The sequence below is a fragment of the Mastigoproctus giganteus genome, chromosome 4 (genome assembly GCF_048544385.1).
Source record: "Mastigoproctus giganteus isolate SK-2022 chromosome 4, ASM4854438v1, whole genome shotgun sequence".
NCBI classification, from domain to species: Eukaryota; Metazoa; Arthropoda; class Arachnida; order Uropygi; family Thelyphonidae; genus Mastigoproctus; species Mastigoproctus giganteus.
Genome location: NC_143578.1, coordinates 119,574,231 through 119,597,110, shown reverse-complemented (window position 1 = coordinate 119,597,110; position 22,880 = coordinate 119,574,231). Strand labels below are relative to the sequence as shown.

Below are 22,880 nucleotides of genomic sequence, written 5' to 3'. Positions count from 1 at the left end.
ATCCTTGTCCGACAACCCAACGTGGATATCTGGTTTCTAGCCATGATGGGAAAATCTATACAACACTTGTCAGACTGCCAACTGTCCCTTTGGTATCCGTGTCGAAGAGCTGCTCAAAGAGCTCGACATCATGGTAGACAATGTTGCTCAGTCACCAAGGCAACCACTTTCACACTGGCATGCTCGCTTACCATCATGCGACTTCTCCATTAAAAATTGGGTAAGTCCATAACTCCATCTTCTGTCTACCAACAAATCTATGCTGCCCACTGAACCGAATATTCAACTTCTTTCCTCTCTTCACTGATGGCTCTAAGTCGGGGTTGTCTGTCAGATCTGCTGCTATCTTTTCAGGTTGTACTATGTCTGGGAAGATTCCCCAAAAATGCAGCATATATATATAACTGCAAGTAACTGCAATCTTTATCGGGGATGAGGTATAATCCTCATCCATTCATGACTAGGATTTAGCAGACGCTACATTCTCTGTCTGAGTGTTCATTTAACATTTGTTTCTGCTCGATTCCAAGCCATATTGGGATCAGGGGAAATGAACTGGCAGATGCTGCGGCCAGATCATAAAAACCCTTATTTGCCTGTTAGTCCCCCATATATAGATTACAGGCAGCTAATACACGCTAAATTACTCTCCTAATGGCAACAATCTTGGCATGAGCAAGTCACAAAGTAAGTCTATCAGATAAAATGTGATAGACTTACTTTGTGACTGCACAGGAACCGCAGAGAGGAAGTTGTTCTAGCTTGCTTCTGATAGGACACAGTCATCTTATACATGCATTTCTGCTGAGGTCAGATGACTCTCCTATGTGTGAGAACTGTGGTACCATTTTAACTATTCATCACATTTTAACCAAGTGTTAGACTTGAACATGATTTATATTTTGTCGCTTTTAGTCATCAGGCCGAGCCTTAGTTAGATTTTATCCGACAATGACCACGTGTCTGCTATTTTTAGCTATTTAAAATCAGTAAACCTTTATACTCGTATTTAAATTTATCTTTTTTTATTGTTATTTATTTATTGATATATTTTTTATACCTTTTATACCTATGTCATTATGTACCTTAACATCGTGATCTAATTTATCAGGTCACCGAAAGCTTAAATTTTTTATATATGACCTGGTTTTGCCATGTTATAGCCAAAGTTGCTAATGTACAAATAATATCCAAAACAAACTAAACCAAATGTCCCCTTGTATTAAGACAATGTTGAGTTGTCTTAATACAAGGTGTGTATTAAGTTGTCTTAATACACACCTTGAGTTGTGCATACAGGTCTGGTGACCTCATTTTAGGAAGGATGTAGAGTGGCTGTAACGAGTACAGAGAAGGGCAATGAGATAGGTGAGTGGAACAGTTGGTGTTATGAAGAAAGGCTTAAGTTCTGCAAATTGCAGCATTTGGAGACTAGGCACTTTCGAGGTGATCTAATTGAGGTGTATAAGGCCTTGAATGGTTTGAGAAAGCTCAATGCTGATAGGATTCTTCTGTTGCTCAGATTACTCATCTGAGGGGACATAAATTCAAATTGAGGAAAAACAATTGTAGAATAGATGTGCAGAAATTTGCCTTTAGCCAGCAGGTGGTTGATAGTTGGAACAAACTTCCATCTGTTGTAGTGGAGGTCAACAACTTAAATAAGTTCAAGGCAGAACTAAACAAACATTTTGAGTGAATGGATGGGTAAAACGGGAAGGTTTTTTTTTTTTTTTGGCCGATGCTTTATAAGCTTGCTTTCTTGCATCGTATACATCTGCTAATGCTGAACTTTTATTGAGATCTTTATTGAATTATTTAGTGGGAGAAGATAAACAAGTAACCTGAAACTATAAACAAACATAGCATCACCATTTTTTTGGTGCCATGCCATTCTTCAAAATAAAAAACCTGCTACCATCTTTCCAAATAGTTGCAAAGAAGGTGGCAGATCAACTGATAGATTCTCACTAGCGATGGGCGTAATCAAGGGTCATAATCAATGACAAGAAAAAAATTGGGTGATTATGAAATCAACAAGAATAAAAAAAATGATAGTTAAGGGAGATTCATCCTGTTATTAAAGCTAAAAGATAAAATCAGAAATAGTTCCATTCAGTGATTTATACATATATATAATCAGACTCTATAGCTAAGTGATCAGGAATGGGTGTGCAGTGGCATACACTCTTTGAGTAGACTGGGGTTCAAACCCCTGACTGCTAAATACAGTTGATCTGCCAACTTGCACTGGAGCAGTGTGGCAGATTATGGTCCATTTCCCTCAACATGAATCATTGAGAAGGCTTCCACCCTGCAGTAGGTTAATAATGGCTGCAGTTTACCTTTATATCACTGTTGCCTGAGTGGTAGCAGTTCTGTTCTTAGAGAATACTCAGGAAATATATATATGATCAAATTAATCCAAATATTAAATAGAGAAATAAAAATTACTGAAATATATATTAAGATAAATAAGAAAAATAATTCACTCTACTGGTTTGCCATGCTACTGGCAATATCCTATTTTAATTTAGCTTATATATATATATATATATATATATATATATATATATATATATATATATATATATATATATATATATATTCGCTCACTATTGTTGTTGATTTCTAATTAATCAATAATGAAAATTCCATAATTGATTATTGTACAATTTTTTAATTGACTAATCTGCATATAAGTGATTATTTTTATTACTGAAATAATCGATTATTACTGTATTTCTTTGATTCTAAGACACTTTTTTCCCCTTATAAACGTCTCTAAAAACAGGGTGCACTTTAGAATCAACGGTGTCTTACAATTGCAGTTTTTTTTTTCGAAATTTTCTTTACTTTACACACGGCACCACACATTTTGTTTTTATTCAGAAAACCCGCCTCCAAGTTTGACCGTTATCGCATTCTCCAACTCCATTGGAGAATAAAGTGGCATGGGTGATTTCATGTGCTTTCAAAATGTGAAGCCACCATTATTTCATTATAGTGGAACTCACTCAGTGAAAACTAGGAAGTTTTGTTTGTATCTTTGAAAGTGTGTAAGAAGTGGAGTTACTGTATTTCATTCATTTTGATCCCTTATTGCACATTAAAATGTTGTCAAAGAGATTGCACTACTATGAAAAGTTATTGTTTATGCAAAAGATCATGGGAATACAGCCGTGGATAGGTCAACATTTTGCTGTTAGTGAAGTAAATGTTCATCGTTGGAGAAATGATCGCAATTCCATATTTTTGTGCAAAGCAATAACCAAGTGCTTTACAAGGCCTAAGAAAGGAAGATTTCCACAAGTCGATGAAGCTGTGATGCGTTTTGTAATGGAGACACGTGCAAAAGGATTACCTATCACTCGATAAGCCATGCAATTGAAAGCAGGAGAAATTGCCAAGTCCTTGGGAATAGAGAAAATAATTTTTAAAAGCAGTCATGGCTGGTGCAACATACTCATGCATTGTAGTGGATTATCATTAAGGTGCCAAGCATCTATCTGTCAAAAAATTCCTGCAGACTTTCAACAGAAGCTGATTAACTTTCAGCGACAGGTGATGAAATTAAGGAAAAAAAGATACTATGAGATTAGCCAAATTGGAAATGCTGATGAAACCCTCCGGTCTTCTTTGATATGCCTCAAAATTACACCGTCAACGTTAAAGGTGCTAAAGAAATCAAGATTATAAGCACAGGCTATGAAAAGCAGCGTATCACTACTGTAATACTATGCATCACCGCTGTTGCTTGAAAGTTACCACCATATTTAATTTTAAATCAAAAAACCATACCGAAGAATGAAGTTTTCCCCAACGATGTTATTGTGTGTGCACAAAAAAATGGATGGATGTCGGCAGAGCTTATGGAAGACTGGCTAAATGTTGTGTGGAATAGATGTCCTGGAAGTCTTTGTAACCCACCTAACTTGATGCATTTTGTGGACATTTGTCCGAATGGGTCAAAAATGGCACCAGGAATCACAACTTGGTTGTGATTCCTGGTGGCATGACTATTCAATTGCAGCCACCCGACATTTCAGTCAACAAACAATTTAAGGATTACTTGAGAAAGGAATATGAGTCCTGGCTGTTGATTGACACCCTTCCGCTGACACCTTCCAGAAAAATTAAGAAAGTGCCGGCATCAAAATTAGCAGAATGGGTATCAGCAGCTTGGAAGCTAATCCCAGAAAGAATAGTGCAGCACTCATTTAAAAAAGGCTGCATCACCAACGCTCTCGATGGCTCATAAGACAATATATTATGGCATAATGAAGATAATGATGGCTCAGAAGAATCAGACTCTGAATGTGAAGTAGACTCTGATATTGATTCAGATGCAGATATCGACGGCTCAGAAGATTCAGAAGGAAGTGATGAATAACATACCTACTGAAATTTCTATTGTTGTTAGTAAATTTAATTCTATTATAATGAAAATATTTGTTAGATATATTTTAGCATTTTATTTTATTTTTTTTTTTTCCCTTAGAATCAAAGCTTTTTTTTTTTTCTGTTGGTAGTACTGAAATTAAGGTGTGTCTTAAATACGGTAATTATTAAATTATACCCATCACTAGTTATCATGCACAATTTCTGTATGAAAACTAACAAAATAATTTCAGAAACAATAGCAGTAAAAGTTTTATATATTTGGGCAAGCAACGCTATTGGTTGTCAGCCACTGTTGTATAGATTGTCTATATTTAGAGCTTAGTACATAATATGGCCTCTGTAGCCGAGTGGTCAGGAGCGGGAGTGGAGTGTAGTAGTACACGCTCTTTGAGTAGACCGGGGTTCAAGCCCCTGACTGCTAAATATGGTCGATCTGCCAACCCGCACTGGACCAGCGTGGCAGATTATGGTCCATTTCCCTCAGCATGAATTGTTGAGGAGGCTTCCATCTTGCAGTGGGTTGATAATGGCTGTAGTTTTTTTTTTTTTTTTTTTTTTTTACTTAATAGGATTCTCTCAAATCAAGTAGGCTGCCTTTGAAAAAATAAGAACATAATTAAGAACATATAAGAAAATATTAAAATAGTAAGAATAAGAACATAAGGGGTAAATTTCAGTGCATTACAATATTACAGTATAATTATATTACCTTTAATCAAAAATTTTGACCATTTATATTATATTTACCTTCATAAGAAACATTTAACATAATTAAACAACTGATAACTTTGGTATTGCTTTTAAAGCTGTTTACATTCAGTTAAGGTTTGTGATTACAAACTTCATCCTTTTAGAGTAGAAGGACTGCATTTTGGGATTATAACTTTTTAAAACGCAGGCAGCAGTATGAATTTTTATTTGTGTCAGTTATTGCACTCTTGTGCATTTGTTGTTATTTTTTAATTACTATAATGGAAAATATTTGGACACAACTGCTGGCTATTAGTAAGTAATGTAGAGCATTTTTATTGGCTTGATATATTAAATAACATTTTCAGGAACTTGAAGAAGAACGAGATAAACTAGCTGAGCAGTTGGCAGCCACAAAAAGGGACCTTGAAGATGAAACCTTGATTAGGGTTGACCTGGAGAATAAATTACAAACTACAAAAGAAGATTTAGCCTTCAAGGAATCAATTTTTGAAAGGGTAAGGGCATTAAAAGGAATTATAAGAATTTATAACTAATACATATTATTTCTTTAAACTTTAATTTACTTTGAAAATGTTCAAAATTATCTTGAACAAAAAAAAAAAAGTTGCATAAATTAATTGTTGATATATATATGAATCTGTAAATTTCTAATAAACAAATATGACCAAAAAAAAAAAAAAAAAAGGTTAAATAAGTGGACCAATAAGTGGAGCCTTAAGTTACGTGGCAGTATGACTAACATATGGGTTAGTAGTGCAATTTCATCATTTTTATACATAGCCACCTACGAAAGTAGACAGATTGGCATCATTTTAATTAAATCTCATATTGTGAATACCTTCACAATGAGTTGCCATGTATTGCACTACTTCAAATGAGTAACGCTTCACCATTTTAGGGAACTGATGTTACTTATTCTCGGTGTATGGCTCCGTTTCGAGGCTTATTGGTCTCTCTTCAGTGGGGTTCCCTGGTGTTGCAATAAAGACAACCCAGCTATGAATTATAACTCCACAGTATGAGAGATGCCTGATGATGTGCAATAGTTAATACTAAAAGCATTCTTGGGCAGAAGCCTCAAGCTACGAGGCAGTATGACTAATGTATGGGTTAATGCAATTGCATCATTTTTATACATAGCCACCTACCAAAGTAGATAAATTGGCATAATTTTATTTACATCTCTTATTGTGAACATAAAACAAATAAATTTTATCCACTGTTTTTAACCTTCCTTTGAATAATTTTTTCTTCCTGAAAAAAAAACCCTGGGGTTACTTACATCCCATGTGCTGGGTTAAGGTTACATCTTTCTGATGAGAATTTCTATTTTTTCTGGTGACATCAGAATGGAAATTTAATGAATAATAAAGTTCAAACATAATATAGTTGAAGGGCATGTTACTTGCATGAGAAGGTTCTTTCGCATGCAAGTAACATGCCCTTCAGTTAAGATGCCACTCCAGAAATTTGTATGAGGAAGGCTGAATAGAAAAAGGGTTAAAAAAATAATTAGTTAATAAAATAAAATAATTTTTTTAAATTACCGTATTTTACAGCCAGTATGGCTGTCAACAGCAGATTTGAGGGGAAGGGCAAGCATTGTCGAGGCCATGTTATGTCAAGGAGCTGGATATATTCTTTTCATGAGCATTCCATATCTTACAATTTCATTACTTCATATAACATGTCCAGCCCACTTTTTCTTAATACTCAATACATCATGAATAGTCAAACTAATAGAATAAACTTATCTGCAAAAAGATATATACCTCCCAAACACATCCTCATTCATTTCAAAAATATGTGTGGTCTCACTTCCAATCCAATGATCTCCACTTACAGTCTGCCAAGCCCCACTTACTTTTTTGGAAAGAATCCCGATATCCACTGTGATTCCTTTTGCTTCGAAGGTGGTACTTGTGTATATGTCTGCTCTGATATTGCCTGTCAGAGACTTGCTAATTTGGAATGTCCTCTTTTTGTCTGTGGCTTCAAATCTCTCTACTGCATTCTGTAAAATTCATCTGTTACTTTTGTCGTTCTCTTAACTCCACTAGGATTTCACTGTCGTTCTCCTAACTCCAATCACTTGGAACACTTTGCTTCCTTTCTTTTAAATTTGACTTTCTCCAATCCAACTTTCCTAACATTGAGGTAAGTTTCCTTGGTGATTTTAATGTTTATGATTCCAGCTGGCTTCTGTTTTCTAGTCACAGAGACCCAGCTGGTCAAGATGCTGAGGCTTTTGCAATTACTAATGACCTTGCACAGATTGTTTGTTTACCTACTGGAATATCAGACAACCCTAACCATGCAGCCAGCACACTTGATCTTTTTCTCACTAGCAACCCTTCCGAGTACACAGTCTGATCAACAATCACCAGTATGGATTCTGTCTGTATCAATCCACTGGTGATATTCTGGCTTATCCATCTATGGATAAATTCAATGGAAATGCTTGGTGAAACTCAAGCAGTTTCTCTTGACATTTCAAAGGCTTTTGATCATGTTTGACATGAAGACCATCTAAATAAGCTTCCATCTTATGATTTGTCAACTGATTTTTGTAATTGAGTATCCAGTTTTCTCTCTGACTGCTCACTGCAGGTGATGGTAGAAGACAGAGCTCTCTGTCTTCTAACTTCTCCACTAATGCTGGTGTTCTCCAAGGTTCAGTTCTTCCTCCCACTCTTTTCTCTTGTATATTAACAACTTTCTTCCATTAAATGGAAATCCTATCCATAGTTCTGCTGATGACAGCACATTGCATTCCACCTTCAAATTTGAGAAACCTTGTCCTGCACAAACAGCTTCAATGTCTCAAATATCCACTAACAATTCCTTAAATGCTACTCTCCAGGCAATTCTCCTGTGGGACAAAGATAACTTAATTGATTTTGATCAATTAAAGATTCATTTGCTCCTGTGCACATCTTCGATGACACTCAGATTTCTAGACACAGTCACGTGTCTCTATTAGAGATTAACCTGGCTTTTAATTTCTCTTAGCATAAGCACGAGGGAAATTAGAAGCAAAAAAGAAAAACTAAGTTTTTTTTGCTCTCAGCATTACTTTCTTCTAAACAGCTAGTTACTCGTATAAATCTCAAATCCATCCTACCATGGAACATTGTTCCCACATCTAGGGCAATGCCCTCATAACCTCTCTCAGGCTTCTATACTTCATTCGAAAGAAGGCAGTTAGATTAATTAATGAACCATCTTTTATAGGTCTCTCCACTCCCTGTCTCATGGACATTCTGCTGCATGCCTTTTCTATAGATACTTCCTTGGGCACTGTTTTTATAAATTGGCTCTATGATTCCCCCTCTGTCTTCCAAACCAGTCCAAGCATGTACCCCAGTCAGTCAGCATCCTTTTACTGTCAAACTTCAAATTTACAGGACCAACTTTTTCCCTTCCCCATTGATCCCTTCAACTTCCGTTTTCTGGACTTATCTCCCTTCACATGTAGTTCCCAAAAACAATCTACAGAAACTTAAGTCTAATATCAGTACATATCTTCTCCCATCTTCTCAGCCTCCAACCCATGCACAGTACAAAGTACTGTAGGTTCTAATACCTTTTGTGTTTATGGTTTTCATACAAAAAAAAAGGGGGGGGGGGGAATTGTAACATGCAGATGGATAGACACGAAGACAATAGTGACTTTATGCATGTGTTAAATGTTTCTAAAAGGACATTTTTTTCTTAAAAATTCACTAAATTTTTGCTCAATTTCTGGTACTAAAAGAACTAAAAACTAAAAACTAGCATATTGCAATTATAGTAATATAAAATATTCCTTTTTTTTCAGTTCAGTCAAATATTTTAAATATTCATAGGTTTAGTGGTTGAAATTTTTTGCACTCCTGAATGTAAATATGAAATTCTGGTATATGAAATGGAAATTTAAATATGAAATTCTTCAGAAGAACAAACAAGAGAATGTTCAAGTTAATAAACAATTTTTTTTGCTTTTCTCTAGTTTTACAAAAGCAAAAGATTGAAATCATTTATCACCTGGAGTAAAATAGATGACCTTTCATTAAGCTGACTTATGATATTGATTAACCTTGACTGAAATACTTATTTTCAAATTCTCTCCTGATTTTTTTCACATTTTGTCTGTACAAGTTTCATGAAATTGTCTTTTATTTTCATTCCCAAGCAAGTATTGCCTTGATGTGGCCATCTGTACATGGTGAGGACCTCCCAGCAATGCTGCTGGGCTTACAGATTAGCATTACTGTAATGCTAATGGTAGTACCCTGGAAACTAGGCTGTGAACCTACATCCCAAGTTCTGGGCTAACACTGTAGAAATCTGGAGTGTTTGTTGTGAGCTGCGACCTGTGGAAACTTGGAAAAGGGATCCTGGTGTTTGAGTGAACTCAGCTTCAATAAGGCAGTAGGTCCTGGAAAGCAATGGATGGCTTGTGCAGAGTCAGTTGGCTAGTTGGTTTGCCTGCAGTGGTCAACTACATTGCCATACCCCTATTCTTGTGGTCTGAGAGACAAGATTTAGGCTGACAGAAATGTGGGTATGGTGTCCTACTTCCAAGTGTATTTATTGCTTGCTAGGTAGTGGGTATCCTGTTTGGGCTCAATGGTGGGTGGGTAGGAATCCTGGGCACTGAAACAAAATAAAAAAACACTCATGACTCCTGATAAATTAAATTTTTCTGAGCCCCAACACGGTCCCTACCAGATAGTAATGAAGCTGAATATAATAGCAGCAATGCAGCAAAAAAGGCTCAGAATGGAAGAAACATTAGGGCCTGCACCCTACGACTTGATAATTCACTCCACTACTGAAATGCCCATAGAGAAGATTTTGCCTTTTTTTATTCAGAGGGATATGGTAGAGTAGGCATGTTCCAAAATCAGTTAAACAGTTGTGTTCTGGTGACATTTTAATATAAACAAAAAATGAAAAGCATTCTTTGAACCACCTCAATTGGGGGAATTCCAGTTGAGGTAGACCCATAAGATACTTAATTTATCTTATGGTGTGATCCCCAAATGGGATCTTGAAGTGTCAGAAGTTTTGAACCTGTTTTGAACTTAAGCCACAAGGAGTGACAGCTGCAAAAAGAATATTTGTGCATAGAGATAAGAATCTAGTACCCACTAAAAACCTCATCCTTACTTTCAACTCACCAATGTCTTCTAAATCTATCACAGCTGGGCACTTGAAGTGTCCAGTAAGCCAATAAGTATCGAATCCCATAAGATGTTTCAAGTGCCAAAAATAGACACTTGTAAATGACCTGTCATGGTGTTTTTGCATGCACTCAATGTGGTACAAACGAGCACAAAATCATGAGATGTTCAGCTCCAAAACCTGTATGCATGAACCGCCAGGGAGATTACCCTGTTTATTCATGACCATGCTAGCACTGAAAAGAGGAAGAAGAAATACAAAGACTTACAGCACAGCTGAACATATCCTATCAATCAGGAGAAAGGAAAACAATGAAGTTAACAAAAAGCAAAAATCCCTCATATACATTAGCATTAGTAGAGGCATATGATGCAAGAAAGCAAGCTTATATAGCAAAAATAAGCACCCTTCCCATTTCATCCATCCATTTGCTCCTAAAGTTTGTTTAGTTCTTTCTTGAATTTATTTAAGCTATCGACTTCCACAATGACAGATGGAAGTTCGTTTCAGCAATCAACCACCCACAGGCTAAAGGCACATTTCTACACATCTATTCTGCAACTGGCTTTCTTCAGTTTGAATTTATGCCCCCTCAAGTGCGTAATCTAAGCAAGAGGAAGAGTCCCATCAGCATTAAGCTTGCTCAAATCATTCAAGGCCTTATACACCTCAATCAGATCAGCTCGCAAGTTCCCAATCTCCAGATGCACTGAAATTTGCAGAGCTTAAGCTTTTCTTGGTAAGAGCAACAGTTTGTTTCCCCTCGCTAATCTCCTTGCCCTTCTCTGTACTCATTCTAGTAGTTCTACATCTTTCCTAAAATTAAGCCTCCTGTATGCAGTCCTGACCATAACCTTATACAAAGGGATAATCACCTCCTTATTGCTGCTAGCAAAATTCTTGTGTATCAGTGACAACACTTCATGAGCTGTCCTAGCAGCCTGAATGCACTAATCAGAAAACTTCATATCTGACTGCAAAATAACCCCTGGGTCTTTTTCACTCTCCACTACCCTGAGGGGTAGTGGAGAGTTTGCCTGATTTCCTCACACTCCTTACATCGTGCACACACACAAAGACATTCCCCTTGGCAATATCATGTCCCGTTCCTGATTGCTCCATAAATATCAAACAAGCAGTGCATTTCAATAGACTGTGATTCAGGGAACAACCGCCCCCCTCAGTTCTCCCCTGAGCCACAGCACTTCCATTAGTTTGAGCCTTTTGCTTTGTTTCTCTGGTCTGAGTCATGATTTCTATTCAAGTTCAATAAAATTCCAATACAAAATATAACCCTAAACTTATATTCCAATGTAGTATAACACTATATATATGTATTTCGGTATGGAATATTATCTCCGAGTTATATTATATGACTTTCTTATCCCCTATCAACTTATATGTGTTAATTTATGATGTTATGTTGTAAAACTAGGTCGCTATATTTATTTAGTTAAAAAAATAAATTCAATTGACAATGAAATTTAATAAGATTAATAAATTTTACTGATTAATTTATACTACTATACTCGCTATCTAGTTTTCCATTAAACCTTAAGCTATCTAGTTCGGTGCACACGTTGTATTGTATAAAAATGGCGGCAAGTTACGAATGGTAAATCTATGGACACGAGGTATTATTTACTTTCCAAATCGTGCTATCTAAAGTCAAAATAAACCACCGAGCTTGACTAGGTCTATAAGCTTCTTACAGAAAATAGTGATAGAATAGTGATTTTAATGAAACTTGGATGGCTTTGCAATTTTTTTCTATAAGTTCTAAATATAAAATTTTATGAAAATTCTTCCTGTGGGAATCAAGTTGTTACTTTGCAGATTGACAGACAATAGGCATATTATGTATATATGATAACATGTCTAATAACAGATTTTATGTATTATAGCCACAAGTCTTCATAGTTTGTTGTGCGAAATGTACAGGGAAAAAACTCAGACACACAATATCATATCCACTATTCTGTAATACTGTGGAGATGTCAAACTGCAACTGATTTTAGTTTTGAATTAATAGTATTGTCACATAGCAAGAAACCTAATTTTTCTTCTTGCAAATACATATAAAATCATGAACTAGAAAAATTAGAATTTAACAAAGAAAATTCTTATTTCCTTCTGAAAAAATTTTATAGTTACATCATATATATATGAAAATACACATTGTCCAGTCAAAATAGTGATGGCCATAATCAAGAGGTCATAATTAGTTATTTTGATTATAGTAATTCATTTGATTACTTTGATTATACCAATTCACTTGATTATTTTGATTATAGCAATTCATTGGATTATTTCAAAATCCATATCATTTGATTATGGAAAATCATTCTGTTATTTCATTTGTATGATTAATAGTTAGTAACACACACATTTGGTAATAATAGTCTTCACAGATTTATTCTTCAAGGTTCATGGACAACCAGTGCAAGGTTTTCAGTAACATTGCCAATCCCCACTGTAGTAAGTTACCAGCTATCTTTTAACTGACTTTTAATAATTTACCAACGTCCTTGGTAAATTAATTTCATAGGGAAATTGATCATTTGATTATGTCCATTGCTAGCCAAACATTATGACCACTGATCTAATAGTGGGTATGTCCTCCTCTTGCCACCAGTACTATTATTGTTATCATTTTTATTATCATTATTAGCCACATGGTGCAAGGAAGCCTGAGGCTTATGCTGCACTAGCCAAAAAAACATTTTCAGGTCACCCTGAGAGAGAGAGAGAGAGAGAGAGAGAGAGAGAGAGAGAGAGAGACGGAGGGAGGGAGGGAGGGGGATCACCAAGAAAGAGAAGAATGATGATATCCAGCTCAGGACCCTGGGTGTGCCAAACCCATACTCACCAGATGTGAGCCCCTACTGCTACATGGTGAGGCATGGCTTATGGCAGCATGATTGCCTCCCATAGAACCGTGATAGTCCATGGTGGATGATCCAAATTCCAGATCTGTCAATCCACATAACCCAGAGATGTTCTATGGGATTCGTAACCAATGAATCTGATGCCTAGGCACACCTGGAAGTTACTTTTGTTATTGCAAACACTCTTGAACAATATCGGCATTGTGGTAGAGTGCATTATCTTCCTGGAACACACCTGTGCAATCCAGAAAGATAGTCACCATAAAGGGCAGTACCTGATCAGCCACAATGGATAGCCATCTTCAAGAGATTTCCAGTAAAATTTCTTCTCATACCATAACGTTGTCACCATCTGCTTGTGTTTCTGTTGGACCAGGACATCAGAGTGATTCCGCCCCACAGTTTGCTGCTGTACCATCCATTTGCCATCTCCGCGACATAGCAGAAAATGTGATTTATTGGAAAAGTCAATGGTCCCATGATGCCGTTCAGATGCAAACTTTAGGCTGCATTGGTGATTGGTTGCTATAAACATGGGTACCTTGACTGGGTGCATACTCCAGAAGGCCCATTCAAGGGGGGTTCGTTGGATCATGGTCTTGGAAACACTGCTGGCCATTCCTTGGTTAAAGTCCATGGTTAATCATTCCACCATTTTTGTCTATTGGTGCACAAGGTGAGACAGCCTACATTCACCACAACTGTCAATGAGGCATGGGTTCCTGCCATTGGCACAGTGACTGCTGCTCTGTCCACTGCCCATCCACTCTTGGAACACTACTTAACTGAAGCATTCTGCAAACAGCTCACAAGGTTAGCAATTTCTGTAATACTGCCATTCTGTTTGAACACACTCACTTGACAATCATCCCTTTTTTGAAGTCTGTCAGATCTCATCCCTTGCCCTTGTCAATCAAGTACCTTGTATGGACTGTGTGCCCCAAACTTGCACTATCACATTTTCTGGTTCTCATCGTGACACATGGACTATCATGTGGGGAAGAATGCTGATTGCAGAAACATGGGGGTGGTTATAATGTTTTGACTGGACGGTGTATATTATGTATATGTGTGTGTAAGTTTTTTTTTTTTTCAATTAATTCATAATTTTGATTCCTTTAATAGTTTTCACAAATTTCAGGAAATGACAGAAACTAAAAGGAAGAAAGAAACAGAAATAATAGAATTAGACAATCAGCTTAAAGAACAGTATGAACAGAAATTATGCGACACGCTGAAAGATCTTCGAGAGCAGTATGAAACTCAAATGAGAATTAATAGAGATGAAATTGAAACCATATATGAAACAAAGGTAATCACATCCACATACATTTTTGTTTGATATATAATATTAGATAATAAAATTGTAGTTTTATTCATTGCAAATTGCATATTTTGTATATTGCTGTGAAGTATATTAATGGTTTAAAGTTTTAAAAATTCTGATGATTTGATTTTTTTTATAGATGGAACATTATGGAACAAATAGGTTTGCTTACTAAATCAGGATATTTAGTTAAAAAATGTCTACTTCTTCAACTTTTGTGTCAGAATAAATTAGTTTATGTAGTTGGTATGACCTTCTGATTATGAAGGGTGGCTGAATATTTTGAACCTGACTATAAAGGGACTCACATCTGGTGAGTATGGGCTTGGCACATCCAGGGTCCTGATTTTAAGGTGCTAAAGTAATGTCAATGGGAAAGCAGAAAATAATTTTTAAAAAAATTGGAATTGTGTAGTCATTGAATATTTTCATCAGAAAAGGAAAAGGCTGACCCTCCACATATCTCTTTTGTTTCATGTTTTTTTTTTTTTTGTTAGTTGTTGGCGCATCGGCTTCTGTGGCCATAATGCACCTCCCAAAGTTTTTGCATTTTACTCTGTTTGTTTCATGTGGCATTTCTAAACTAAATTTAGACTGAACTCATGCCTCAGACTTCAGCAGCCAAGCAAAAAGCTCCAAGTAGCAGGAATGCATTGGCTCTGGAAAGAACTGCTGATGGAAGTTCTGTTACAAATCGAGACACTTCTGATGAGTGTCTATGAGAATTTGAAGAGTAGGGTAGATGCTCTCAAAGAAATGTGGAGCCCATCAAGCTCTCAGCTGCCCAATTCAATGCCAGAGCTTAGCCTTATGCATCAGGCAACACAGCGGCAATCTTCAAGGTAGAATGCGCTGGTCCCACAGTTGGTGACTCTGTTGACAGGTAATTATGCGTAAACAGGAAATAGGTTGTGCAAGAAGGATAGGTGGAATAGGACCAGGGTATCTGCCAGGGGCAAAAGCACATGACATTGTAGAGCAGATATCATCTTTTAAGGACACAAAAAGTGATATTGTTGTACATGATGGCACTAATGATATTAAGAGTAAGAGATCTGCGAACTTACTTAACAAGTATACAGGGCAAAGTTGGCAAAAAGTCACGAGTTAGGATTGCATTTGAAAGTGTCTGCAATTCTGCCCAGACACGATAGGAGGTAGCATGTGTTGAGAGCCTTATCAATCAATTCGGCCCTGGCGAGAATGTGCAAGCCTCGTGGGGTAGAATTTTTCTCAGAGTAGCCCATGCTTTTTAACAAGAGCGACTGTTTTTACAGGAATACGCTCGAATATAAGGGGTGCAAGAATATTTGCTGATGCTATCGAGGCAGTGATAGGTGGGTCGGAAAACTGCTAGTTGGGGGATGCACAGACTAATAGTTTAACTAGACTTGCAAACAGAGGTGAAAGCGATTCTTGCATTGCTACTTTTTGTACATGCAGCAGCTTGGAAAGCAAGGTGTCTGGGATTTCGGGCCCAGCTGTTGGCCATCACAGAATAAATGAATACATTGGCTGTGTTGGTGTAACTACGAGTAAAAACAAGTGCATGTACACTAATGCTAGGAGCACTATCAATAAACTTGAACAATTTGAAATACTGATTAAGTCATCAAATGCAGACATACTGGGAATAGCGGAGACATGGTGTCACTCAGACATTATTATTATTATTATTATTAGCCATATGGTGCAAGGAAGCCTGAGGCTTATGCTGCACCAGTCAAAAAAAAAAAAAAATTCCTGCATTACCCTGAGAGAAAGAGAGAGAGAGAGAGAGAGAGAGAGAGAGAGATAAGTAGAAGGGAATCACCAAGAAAGCAAGAAAGAGAAGAATGATGATATCCAGCTCAGGACCCTGGGTTTGCCAAGCCCATACTCACTAGATGTGAGCCCCTGGGGTAATAAGTGATGTTGAATTTGAATATAGAGAGTAAAATTTATACAGATGGACAAAAGAACTGGAGAAGTGGAGGGGTTATGTTCTTAGTTAAGAAGAATATTAAATCTAAGGCAGTGCATCCATTTGGGTGATGAGTGCAATGTTGAGTCAGTTTAGTGTGCTGTAAGCACTGGAAAAACAAAATTGAGAGTATAGTATGTTACAGGCCTAATAACTGTGATGAATATACCAAACAGCTATATATCAAAATAGAGTGGGCCAGCAAATCCGGTCTCATAATGAGGGATTTTAACTTTCCAGATGTGGACTTGAATTTGTGTTTGTCACTCATACACTAGCAAGACTTTTGTGGATTCCTTGGATGACTGTTTTCTGCAGCAGTATGTTGGAGTAGCAACAAGAGGAAGCAATACTCTTGATCTGGTTATCAGCAGTTACTCTTCATGCATTAAGAATCTGCAGGTAAAAGACCCACTAGGTGGAAGTGATCACAGTGTACTAATATGCAATTTAACCCTTCATTGGAAGCACCAGCAAAATGAACATAATTGGTCAGTGTCTCTCAGATACATACTAGGTTTCATATCAAAAAATTAAAAACTGTTTAAAAATAAGTTTATTCATAAATAACATATACAAAAGTTTCGAACGTTTATACATTAAAACATTTTTATTTTTACATAATTTTTTATATAAAAAAATTATTTTTTCTTGTTCATAAACATTGATTTTTCAGAGCACGATGCACAAATTATTTATGAAAGAATACCTTGTTGGTCTTGTTCTCTTTGTTGCTTGCCAACAATTGCAAATGATCTCCCATTCTGCACTTGTAGACGGCTCAATACTATGCAACCTTAGTTGAGGGGAAGTTACACCTCAAGGGACCTGGCTTCTCCAATGAAGTTCCTCGGCCATTAATTCTGCAGAACATTGCTTGAGGAAGGGTCTGCAAATCTTTACTTCTTTTTCATTTCCTATGTAGATCACTTGTGCATTGATTCTACTAATGTTTAGCATGGTGTAGAATGTCACCATCAACTAAAGAAGACAAGCTTGTGCCACATTATAAGTCACACACATCTGATCATGGTATCTGCTCCAGACTTGGTTGCATTATAAAATGTTACAATTTCTGGTTTCAGCTGATCACCTGTTTCACGGTCAATGGCATCATGAAAATGCAAGGAGGAAATCAAGATGACATTCTTTGATTTCTTTGGTACATAAGAACCAACTGTTGCTTCCTCCCTGAAGCCAAACAAACTCAATTTTTCAGGTCGGTTCTTGGCTGACACAAATTTGACTGGGAGTTGTGGTTTGTTCATCGTTCCAACATAAGAATTTCCTTTTTCTGAGTTCCAAAGCCAAACTGCCCAATTATTAAACCAGTAAACCAATTATTCGGCGTAATATTCTATCCAGTCCCATGGATAGGTTCTGCCGGTCTTTTGACAACATCAGCTAGTCTATTGCTGATTTGGTACAGATCTTCAGGTTGCTTCCCTGCATATATTCCAAGATTGTAAGAGTACAGCACCCTAGCATCTACTAAGACATATTTTGAGTCCATATTTGTTGGACTTACTGTTTTAAACTGCATTTTCCTCTGGAGGCCTCTAATTTCTCATCAGTAATTTGAATCTGACCCGGAGAGTAACACATCTTGCAATTTTCCACAAATTCAGTGAAAATATGTCTTTTGGCGGCGAGGTGATCATGTTTTTTTTCTCTCATCCCTGGTTGTTCGATCATTGAATCTTATATACCTGATGAGGAATTTGAAGCGTATCTGGTTCATTACTAAGTGAAATTTTTCAACACTATTTCTGTCAGTTCCCATAACTCTCTTTGTTACTCTGACGTGCTCCAACTAAATAAAGAAGGCTAATGAAAGCCTTTATCTCAATTTTGGTTGTAAATTTGGCATCTTTTGTAGCTGTAGTTTGAATATACTGATTTGTGTATTCAACGATTTCATCTAAAATTTTGTCTGTAATAAGGCAGTTTCATGCTTCGGAGAGCATGCAGGCATTTCTTGCTTGACCAATAACTCCAGACAATTTTCTTAGAAGATTTTGAGATTTGCACCAAATTGGTGTTGATCTCTTTTACTTTCCATACAGCATAAGACAATGTTTCGGGCACTGGAAAGACAAGGTATAGATACCCCATATATATTATGATTTTTAAGAAAATATATGAGAATGCTACCTCCTTTATTAGACTAGACAAAAGCAGTGGGAAATTTAAAATCGAGAAAGGAGTTTGACAAGGAGACAATATCTCCGAAGCTGTTTACTGCTGCCCTTGAGGAAGCTTTCAGAAGATTAGACTGGTTGCAGAAAGGGGTCAATGTGAATGGAGAGTACCTAAACCATTTACGATTTGCAGATGCTTCCCTGCATATATTCCAAGATTGTAAGAGTACAGCACCCTAGCATCTACTAAGACATATTTTGAGTCCATATTTGTTGGACACTGTGGTCATTAGCCACGATCCCAAAGAATTGGAGGAAAATCTTAATCAGTTATGCAGAGTTAGTAAGGATTTTGGACTAAAGATGAATATGGCTAAAACAAAAGTAATGATGAACAAGTATGCCATAGAAAGGGATATAATGATTGAAGGAGCAGTAATTGAAAATGTGGAGTCATACACCTATCTGGGACAAGTCATTAGCTGTAATAATGGCTGGAAGTCAAGAGAAGAATAAATTTTGGATGGATAGCATTCAGGAAATATGGTCACATACTGAGGAGCAATATCCCAATTTGTCTGAAATGTAAAATAATGAACCAATGTATACTACCCAACATGACTTATGGCAGTGAAACTTGGGCACTCACAAAAAGAATGGAAGAGAAGCTGAGAACTACACCACGAAGAATGGAGCGAATTATATTGGGAATCAGACTGTTATATAAGAAGAGAAAAATGATGGAGAAATGGTGATCAAACTACCTTGTTTGTGGTATTACAAAGGAAGAATTGGCGCCTCCATAGCCTGGTGGATGGGAGCAGCAGTACGTAGCACACGCTTCTTGATTAGACTGGGGTTCGAGCCCCTGACCACCAAATACGGAGGATGCGGAAAGGTCAGGGAATGACCACTGCATATCCCTTGAGCACTATGGCCTTAGTTGCTAATGCTCCTAAAAACCAAATAACAAAGGAGGAATTAGCCACAAGTAGACCTTTGCTGTGAAAAAAAACAAATAAAGGGAATGTGAAAACCATAAAGCAAAACTGCTGATGATTGAATTAGTGACTGCAGACTCCCCTGAAAGCCGTGGGACACTTTATAATTACAATTACAATAGCATCTGTCAGGAACAAATTCAGGCAAACCTATTCGCAGCCTGAAATCTTGTTTGCTATATACAAACAGAGAATTAGTCACAAATGACCATTTGTGTGAAACACTATCAAGTGATGGTTTGGGTGAAACGAAACTGCGGACACTTGAAATAGTGGCTTTTAGTTACAGTTTGTGCAGCCAGAAATATTGCCCATTTAATTATTTTGAAAATTTTGTGTCTTTTGAATTTTAGTGATTTATTTTCGCCGTGTACCACCTAACAAGTACCGCATTAGTTGATGTGATTTTTTTGTGTTATGTTTATTTGACAAATTTATTGAATTCGTGTTTTATAAAATAAAAATTACTATTTTTCACCAGGGGAAGAATTTTATTCCACCTGGGGTGAAACTCTCCCCCAGTCACCCCCTGGAATCAATATTGGGTGGATTCTTAGCCATAATTATGAGAGCATCCTTGGATTCAGGCAAGGTCCTTATGGACTGGAGATGTGCAAATGTATCCCCAATTCATAAAGGGGGATGAAAGGCAACACGCGTATAGGCAGTTCCCACTTTACGAGTTCCCGGGTTTATGGTCCCCCCCCCCAGTATCAAGTACAGCAGGTCCTCTGGAGAAGCCGTAAGTGCAGATCAGGAAGGAGCCAAAACTTTCAAAAAAGAACTTAAAATTATTGAAGAGAGGTGTTATACTTCTCAAAACGTTTTTAACATAGATGAAACAGGACTTTTTTGGAAACAAATGCCTAAAAGAAGTTTCATATCGAAAGAAGTTGTTTGTTATTTGGTTTTTAGGATTATTAGCAACTAAGGCCATATTGCTCTGGGATAATCGGTGATCATTCCCTGACCTTTCCGCATCCTCTGTATTTTAGTGGTCACGGGCTAGAACCCCGGTCTAATCAAGAAGCATGTGCTACGCACTGCTGCTCTTACCCACCTGGCATCGAAAGAAGAAAAAAACACGCCAGGCTTCAAAGCAGCGACAGATCGGTTGACTTTATTGTTGAGTGGTAATGCTGTGGGGGATTTTAAAGTAAAACCCCTTTTAGTTTACTAGGAAGAGGGCCAAAGTACAACCCGAAATCAACCATAGATACGAAAACTCAACAGCCCAGGGCCATCAGATTAATAGATTCATGATTGTAATTGGCATTTTGTTTAATTTTGATACTTAATGTAGTTACTTACCACATAATTATATACATATGTAACGGAGGATATTTTATATGTACAGATTTTTAATATTAAATATTTTGAACGACATTTGCCGTCTTTTCACTACCATTTATTATTTGTGAGATGCGATAGTATAGACCGCAACTCACAAATACATATGTTACATTACAGGAATACAGTGCTCGCTTAGTTCTGATTCACTTAGCGCTCTGTTTTTCTGGAACGAATTATCATGTTAAGCGGGGGTCACCTGTATCAACAAAATCGAAAATATGAACATTAATTGCAAAAAATGAATGTTAACCATTCATAAATATTGCATTTCAAACCATGCGCGTAGCTATACAATACAGTGCACCCCACTTTTTGATATTAATCCGTTCCAGAGACACCATCGTATCATGGAAATATCATAACGTGAACCCATTAACACATTTTTGGTAATTTTGGTAATTCGTTCCACGACCTCAGAAGTTGAAATTTTCGCTATATAACTCTCTAAAAGGTCGTTTTTATAGTGTAAATTATATTAGTTACCAATTCATCGTTAATTCACTACACTTTGATTGTTATCATATGTTCCTTTATAAGAACCAATTTTGAACAGCTTTGTGATATTTTTCTAAAGCACATTTCTGGAAGTGTGCACAATTTGCACTTTCCAGTTTATTGGGCTTTTCTGTTACTGCAAGCAATTATAAATGGGTAGTAAACACCATGTTATTGCAGTTGCAAAAATACCGATAGCTGGAATTGTGTGGTTTTTTACATTATAGTGAAATGTGTTGTCCCTTTACTGAAATCTTCAATTGTATAAAAAACATAAATAAATTTTCAGAATCTTCTCGTCATTCCTTTTTTTTTTTTTTTTTTTTAAGCTTCGTAAACTTGTTACTCTGCGCAAATTGTGTTAGTTGCAATTAGTGCATTCCGTTAAAAAATGCTTATGCATATTATTGAAATTAATAAAGAAAAGAGAAGATTATCTTGGAAACAAGCGCCTCTTGAAGCCTTCCTGAAGAAAACTCCTTGTGCAACAAACCATTGAGTGCCGAGTCAATAATGAGTGATCAGCGAGTGTGCATTTAGTCGATGATAATGATGAAAAATAAACATTCTTTAACATTTTAAGTCATAAATAATTTCTTTATAATTATGATTTGCTTTATTTTACAGGCTACATTTTCATTTCTTTGGATAAATCAATCATTGTTTAAACATAAACTAATTAGCTAACTAATTTCATTGAGAATGTAACCCCTATTTTTAAAATTATGTCTATGGGTAATAAATTCCCAATTTACAAGCACGCATGCTAGGAATGAATTAACTCATAAAGTTGGGAACTACCAGTAATTACAGACCTGTTAACTTATTAGACTGTTACAGGGAAAATAATGGCGCCTCCGTGGGCAGGAGCAGCAGTGCATAGCACACGCTTCCTGATTAGACCAGGGTTCGAGCCCATGACCACCAAATACGGAGGATGCGGAAAGGTCAGGGAATGACCACCGCATATCCCAGTAGCAATATGGCCTTAGTTGCTAATGCTCCTAAAAACCAAATAACAACAACAACAGGGAAAATAATGGAATCACTGGTTAAAGAAGTAATGCAGAACCATCTGGACAGGAGTACAATTTTGTCCATGTCTACCCAATCTGATAAGTTACTATGATGTAGTGACCAAGGAAGGGGATGCGAAAAATAATTTTGATATCATATACTTGGATTTCAGGAGGGTTTTTGATGCTGTTGCATATAAGAGGTTTCTATATAAACTGGAACAATGTGGCATTAAGGGCAAGTTACTGCTACGGATAAAGATGGTTAAGTGGAAGAAGATAGAGAGTGGTTGTTATCAATGGGCACTGCTCTTCATGGACTAATATTATTAGTGAATTCAATGCTGGGCCCATTATTGTTTTCACTATTTATCAATGATATCGATGAAGGTAAATCAGGTTTAATGTC

At 36.7% G+C, this 22,880-nt stretch overlaps 1 protein-coding gene across 2 annotated transcripts in view; it reads left to right on the top strand.

Annotated features, from left to right (window-relative positions):
- The window catches only part of LOC150087021 (lamin-like), a 328,582-nt gene that overhangs the window by 129,795 nt on the left and 175,907 nt on the right, over window positions 1–22,880 (top strand). For both annotated transcript variants that reach the window (XM_090372908.1, XM_090372909.1), the window contains exons 3-4: window positions 5,463–5,612; window positions 14,317–14,487. In XM_090372908.1, coding sequence (XP_090229034.1) covers window positions 5,463–5,612; window positions 14,317–14,487 — 321 coding nt within the window. The remainder of the gene's footprint in view (window positions 1–5,462; window positions 5,613–14,316; window positions 14,488–22,880) is intronic.